Source organism: Arachis ipaensis, chromosome B09 (genome assembly GCF_000816755.2).
Source record: "Arachis ipaensis cultivar K30076 chromosome B09, Araip1.1, whole genome shotgun sequence".
Taxonomy (NCBI): Eukaryota; Viridiplantae; Streptophyta; class Magnoliopsida; order Fabales; family Fabaceae; genus Arachis; species Arachis ipaensis.
Genome location: NC_029793.2, coordinates 118,439,340 through 118,446,855, shown reverse-complemented (window position 1 = coordinate 118,446,855; position 7,516 = coordinate 118,439,340). Strand labels below are relative to the sequence as shown.

The window sequence follows — 7,516 nt, the reverse complement described above, 5'->3', positions numbered from 1 at the left end:
TTACTGCTTTTTGGATGGCTATTCAGGTTACAACCAAATTGCAGTAGATCCTCAGGACCAAGAGAAAACAGCATTCACATGTCCTTCTGGATTGTTTGCCTATAGAAGGATGCCTTTTGGTCTGTGTAATGCACCTGCAACCTTTCAAAGGTGCATGCTCTCTATCTTCTCTGATATGGTAGAGAAGTTTCTGGAAGTCTTCATGGATGACTTTTCAGTATTTGGAGACTCATTCAGCTCCTGCCTTAACCATTTAGCACTTGTTCTGAAAAGATGCCAAGAGACCAACCTAGTTTTAAACTGGGAAAAATGTCACTTTATGGTGACTGAAGGGATTGTCCTTGGGCATAAAATTTCAAACAAGGGAATAGAGGTGGATCAAGCTAAAGTTGAAGTAATTGAAAAATTACCACCACCTGCCAATGTTAAGGCAATCAGAAGCATTCTGGGGCATGCAGGATTCTATAGGAGGTTTATAAAGGATTTTTCAAAAATTGCAAAACCTCTGAGCAATCTGCTAGCTGCTGACACGCCATTTGTGTTTGACACAAAGTGTCTGCAGGCGTTTGAGACCCTGAAAGCTAAGCTGGTCACAGCACCAGTTATTTCTGCACCCGACTGGACATTACCCTTCGAACTAATGTGTGATGCCAGTGACCATACCATTGGTGCAGTATTGGGACAGAGGCATAACAAGCTTCTGCATGTCATTTATTATGCTAGCAGTGTTTTAAATGATGCCCAATGGAAAATCAAAAACAGAATGAAAAACAGCATGAAAAATAGCATACCCTGGAGGAAGATCATTCTGGCGTTTAAACGCCAAAAACAAGCATCTGTCTGGCGTTTAACGCCAGAAACAAGCACCAAGCTGGCGTTTAACGCCAGAAACAAGCATCAGTCTGGCGTTAAACGCCAGAAACAGGCTACATTTGGGCGTTTAACGCCAGAAACAGGTAGCAGTCTGGCGTTAAACGCCAGGATTGCACAGTAAGGGCATTTTGTATGCCTAATTGGAGCAGGGATGCTAAATCCTTGACCCTACTGGATCTGTAGACTCCACAGGATCCCCACCTACCTCACCATTCAAATTCAAACCATTCCCCTCCCCAACCCACCCATTCACACACTTCTATCTCCTCCATCTTCTCCACTTCTTTCTTCTTTTGCTCGAGGACGAGCAAACTTTTTAAGTTTGGTGTGGTAAAAGCATTGCTTTTGTTTTTCCATAATTTAGTGATAGAGCAATTGACTGCAGATCAAAGAGCTATGAGGAAAGAGCAACAAAGGCGAGGAAGAGACATAGAGGAGCTCAAGAGCACCATTGGTTCTTCAAGAAGAGGAAGACGCCACCCTCATTAAGGTGGACCCATTCCTTAATCTCCTTGTTCTTATTTTCCTGTTTTTCGTTTACTATGCTTCATGTTTAATTATGTTTGTGTCTTTACTATATGATCACTAGTATCTAAGTGTCTATGTCTTAAAGATATGAATGTCCTATGAATCCGTCACCTTTCTTAAATGAAAATTGTTTTCTGAAAAAGAAAAAGAAGTACATGAATTTCGAATTTTAAAATAGTTTAATTATTTTGATGTGGTGGCAATACTCTTTGTTTTCTGAATGAATGTTTGAACAGTGCATATGTCTTTTGAATTTGTTGCTTATGAATGTTAAAAATGTTGGCTCTTGAAAGAATGATGACAAGGAGACATGTTATTTGATAATCTGAAAAATCATAAAAATGATTCTTGAAGCAAGAAAAAGCAGCAAAGAATAAAGCTTGCAGAAAAAAAATGAAAAAAAAAGGAAAAAAAAAAAGAGAAAAAGCAAGCAGAAAAAGCCAAAAGCTCTTAAAACCAAAAGGCAAGAGCAAAAAGCCAATAACCCTTAAAACCAAAAGGCGAGGGTAAATAAAAAGGATCCCAAGGCTTTGAGCATCAGTGGATAGGAGGGCCTAAATGAATAAAATCCTGGCCTAAGCGGCTAAACCAAGCTGTCCCTAACCATGTGCTTGTGGCGTGAAGGTGTCAAGTGAAAACTTGAGACTGAGCGGTTAAAGTCAAGGTCCAAAGCAAAAACAGAGTGTGCTTAAGAACTCTGGACACCTCTAATTGGGGACTTTAGCAAAGCTGAGTCACAATCTGAAAAGGTTCACCCAGTTATGTGTCTGTGGCATTTATGTATCCGGTGGTAATATTGGAAAACAAAGTGCTTAGGGCCACAGCCAAGACTCATAAAGTAGCTGTGTTCAAGAATCATCGTACTGAACTAGGAGAATCAATAACACTATCTAAACTCTGAGTTCCTATAGATGCCAATCGTTCTGAACTTCAAAGGATAAAGTGAGATGCCAAAACTGTTCAGAAGCAAAAAGCTAATAGCCCCGCTCATCTAATTAACACTGATCTTCATAGATGTTTTTGGAATTCATTGTATATTCTCTTCTTTTTATCTTACTTTGTTTTTAGTTGCTTGGGGACAAGCAACAATTTAAGTTTGGTGTTGTGATGAGCGGATAATTTATACGCTTTTTGGCATTGTTTTTACTTAGTTTTTAGTGTGTTTTAGTTGGTTTTTAGTTTATTTTCATTAGTTTCTAGGCAAAATTCATATTTCTAGACTTTACTATGAGTTTGTGTGTTTTTCTGTGATTTCAGGTATTTTCTGGTTGAAATTGAGGGAGCTGAGCAAAAATCTGATTCAGGCTGAAAAAGGACTGCTGATGCTGTTGGATTCTGACCTCCCTGCACTCAAAGTAGATTTTCTGGAGCTACAGAACTCCAAATGGCGCGCTTTCAATTGCGTTGGAAATTAGACATCCAGGGCTTTCCAGAAATATATAATAGTCTATACTTTGCTCAATGATAGATGACATAAACTGGCGTTCAACACCAGTTCCATGCTACAGTCTGGCGTCTAGCGCCAGAAACAAGTTACAAAGTGGAGTTCAACGCCAGAAAAGGATCCAAAGCTGGTGTTGAACACCCAAAACAGTCCTATGCACGTGATTAGCTTAAGTCTCAGCCCTAGCACACACCAAGTGGGCCCCAGAAGTGGATTTCTGCACCATCTATCATAGTTTGTTCATTTTCTGTAAACCTAGGTTACTAGTTTAGTATTTAAACAACTTTTAGAGGTTTATTTTCGGAACTCATGACATTTTAGATCTGAACTTTGTACTCTTTGACGGCATGAGTCTCTAAACTCCATTGTTGGGGGTAAGGAGCTCTGCTGTGTTTCGATGAATTAATGCAACTATTTCTATTTTCTATTCAAACACACTTGTTTCTATCTAAGATGTTTATTCGCACTTCAATATGATGGATGTGATGATCCGTGACACTCATCATCATCCTCAATCTATGAACGCGTGCCTGACAACCACCTCCGTTCTACCTTCGATTGAATGAACATCTCTTGGATTCCTTAATCAAAATCTTCGTGGTATAAGCTAGAATCCATTGGCAGCATTCATGAGAATCCGGAAAGTCTAAACCTTGTCTGTGGTATTCCAAGTAGGATTCAGGGATTGAATGACTGTGACGAGCTTCAAACTCACAAGGGCTGGGCGTAGTGACAGACGTAAAAGTATCAATGGATCCTATTCCAGCATGAGTGGGAACCGACAGATAATTAGCTGTGCGGTGACAGTGCACCTGGACCTTTTTCACTGAGAGGACGGATGGTAGCCATTGACAACGGTGATCCACCAACACACAGCTTGCCATAGGAGGAACCTTGCGTGCGTGAAGAAGAAGACAGGGAGAAAGCAGAGATTCAGAAGACAAAGCATCTCCAAAACTCCAACATATTCTTCATTACTGCAGAACAAGTATTTAATCCATGCTCTTTTATTCTTCGAAATTCATACTGATAATTATAATTGATTTCCTGACTAAGATTTACAAGATAACCATAGATTGCTTCAAACCAACAATCTCCGTGGGATTCGACCCTTACTCATGTAAGGTATTACTTGGACGACCCAGTGCACTTGCTGGTTAGTGGTACGAGTTGTGAAAAGTGTGATTTACAATTCGTGCACCACTCTCATTGTAAGTAATTTCTTGTTTTATAGTTACATTGTCATTGCTCTTTCTTCTAATTCAAGTTATAGTTCAATTTTGCTTTTCTCTTGCAATTTCAATTTCTTGTTGATGAATTTGATGTTGAATGTTGATTATATGCTCTCTTATGTTATCTTTGCTGATTGAGATCAATTGTTGCTTTAGTTTTAAGTCTTTACTCATTTTCCTCATGTTTAAGCTTTTTGCCCACCAAGTGTTTGACAAAATGTCAAGCATGGTTTTAGGCTAAATTTTTTGTTCTTGGCTTGGGAAAAGTGAGCAATTGGGTTCCTAGAGTTGGAATGTCTAACATTTAGTTTCTATTATTGGGTTGTTAATTGTTCTTGTTCCCACTAACGCTAATTTGTTGCTAAGGTAATTAGCAAGCAAGTTAGGATTTGTGGGTTAAGTACACTTATGCTCATTTAACTTACCTTCCGATGTGAGGGTTGATCAAGTGAGACTAATCCATCATAATTGTTATAGTTGTGGTTCCAACAAGGAAAGGACCCTTAGCTCACTCCAAGCCAAGACTCTTTTTCTTTATGCTTTCAATCTTTTATACCTTTATATGTTGATTTCTTTCATACTTTACTTATTTATATTACATAGTCGGTTCTTTAATTTCTTAATGCGTTCAATCATTACAATTTTGCATGTTCTTTTATTGCTTTATATGGTCATTTCTTCATTCACAACCCGTTGATCACTACAACCGAAATTGCATACTCATTGTTCTAAAGTGCTCCTAGGGAGATGACTCGGGAGTCTAATACTCTCGGTTTTAATTTGGTTTTGCTTGTGGCATATCTTGTGAATTTCCAATTTGATCCGAAGGGTCAATTCATCGGGTTGGGACTATACTTACAACGTTAAATCCATTTCCTTTGGATAACTGAGTTCCTAACCCACATGCGAATTGAACCTCCGTCATGTATCAAATTTTGGCGCCGTTGCCGGGGAAGTTCACTTTATGTGCAATGAGTGCTACAATTTTTGGTTGTTGTAAATATGTGAATATTTTGAATACTTGATTTTGGTTTGCTACTTGGCTCTAATTATAGATATCACATTCCTCTTAGATTAACTTTCGTAGTTTTTGGTTGTTAAGTTGGTTCTTGTTTACTTGTCTATTTTTGTTTTGCCCTTCATAATTGCATGGTTTTATTGCCTCCTCAGTTGAATGACACGGTCACTTCCAGGCCCGAGCTTGGTCACTTTTGATCTGGACTCAACTCAGCACTCAAGGGCAAGGAGCCCACAACCGAAAGCTGTGAATGAAATTTCTCCCTTTGGAGATGCTATTTTGACCAAGACCCTTGGTGAAATGACAATTATGTTGCGACAACTCACCCAAGGGCAACAAATTCCTCAAGCTTTGATAAATGCTCAACCTCCACCTCAAAGGATCGAAGGACCACGAAGGGTATGTGGTGTTTGTGCGTGTAACACTCATTATACCGATGAGTGTCCTTAGCTCCAAGAGAATACTACATTGGCGGTAGCTAACTCTTACCCACAAAAGCCAAATTATAACCATGGATCTAACCAACATGGAGGAAACCAAAACCAAGGGTGGAGGGATAACTCAAACCAAAGGTGGAACCAAATTTCTCAAGCTCATCCCAACCAAAACGTCCAAGTCTACTACTATCAACAACCCCAAGGTCAACCACAATACCAACAACCCCACAATCTCAACATCAAAGGAAATACCAACACCCGCATAGTAGGCCTAGCCCTCCTCAAGTTAACCAAGCCTTTCCCTCCAACCAACCTCACATGAATGACACAATTCATACCTTCATGCAAGAACAACGAGAGTTCCACAAGAAACAAGAAGCATATATGGCTACAATAGCCGATGCCCTTTCCCGTCTAACTCTCCCTCCTCCAACCACGCAAAATACCCAACAACCTTCAACCTCAAGTAGTTTACCCTCCCAACCTCAACCCAATCCTAAGGGTAGCATCAATGCTATTACCCTTAGGAGCGGCACCAAATTGGATAAGAATGTTCCTATGCCTACAAAGTTGAGTGAGGAGACAAACAATGAAGACGTGGGAGATGAAGTGGAAGTGATGAGGGATGAAGATGAAGGTGTTGATAAAAGCAAGGAAGAACCACCTAAGGTCAAAGAGCCAAAGAGAAAGACGTTGCTTGAAGAGCCTTTGCCCATTCCATTCCCATCTTTAGCCAAGAAGGCTAAGAAACAAGAAGAGCTTGACCCCACTATGGTGGAAGTTTTCAAGAAGGTTGAAGTCACCGTCCCTCTCTTCCAAGCAATTCAACAAGTTTCAAGATATGCCAAGTTCCTTAAGGATGTTTGTACTCACAAAGAAAAGCTTGGCAACCTCAACACAAGGCCGGAAGATGATTCTATCTCTTCCTTACTTCCTGAAAAATGCAATGATCCCGGCCCATGTTTGGTCACTTGTTTGATTGGCGAAATTAAATTCATGGATTGCATGTGTGATCTGGGGGCGTGTGCGAGCATTATGCTGCTCTTCGTTTATGAAAGATTGAATTTGGCACCCCTAAAGAGGTCCGGAGCGAGGTTCGTGCTAGCCGATAAGAGTATTGTGTCCGTTGTTGGGATTGCCGAAAATGTCCTAGTCAATATTCAAGGATTGCTCTTCCCAGTTGATCTTCACATCTTGGAGACACCTCCCATTGATTCAAGCAAGCCATCATCCATACTCATTGGAAGGCCGTTTTAAGCTGGATGCACATTCGGGAGTCTATTCCTTTGAGGCGGATGACAAGTTGGTCAAGTTCACCTTGGAGGAGTCAAACAAGTCCGTTCTAGAAGCGTATTCTATTTTCAGTTGTGATGTAGTTGAAGAGCAAGTCATAGAGGATGGCAAGGAGCAAAAAGAAGAGGATGTTGCCAAGGAATCAAGTTCAAAGGATGTTACTCAACCCAAAAATGCCAAGGAGTTGGAGATCTTCCTACTTGGTGAAGTTCCCAAATGACCAATGAAGCCATGCAAGTCCAACTTAGGACTCTAAACCAAAGTGTTTGGTGGGAGACACCCCACCATGGTGACATTATTCCAACTCTATCTCTTGTTTATAGTCTTTTGTATTATTTGCCTTTTTGTGACATAATGGTTAGTTTAGGTTTGATTTGATAAATTTTGAATTGTCCAAGATGTATTGCTTGTGGACTGTGAATTTGTGCTTATTTGAATGGGTTGGGTGTGGTTTTTTGATATGCTAAGGGTGGGAACCTTGGTTTTGAGAAGAAATGAATTTTCTGAAACAGGGCACCTGTGCGTCCGCACCCACCTGTGCGTCCGCACAACCCTGAATTTTTCGCCATGTGTGCGGACATACCAGCCTATGCGTCTGCACGAGCCTTGTTTTGCCCTCTGATGGCAGCGCTAGCACAGCTTGTGCGTGCGCACTGCCAATTTTCCCTACCCTGAGCAAGTGCTCACTCGC

The 7,516-nt window shown here is 40.5% G+C and overlaps 1 protein-coding gene across 1 annotated transcript; it reads left to right on the top strand.

Annotated features, from left to right (window-relative positions):
• On the top strand, nucleotides 5,851-7,045 carry LOC107615892. Its single transcript, XM_016317910.1, has 2 exons — nucleotides 5,851-6,782; nucleotides 6,898-7,045. Exons 1-2 carry the CDS (start codon nucleotides 5,851-5,853, stop codon nucleotides 7,043-7,045), a joined length of 1,080 nt encoding a protein of 359 aa, XP_016173396.1.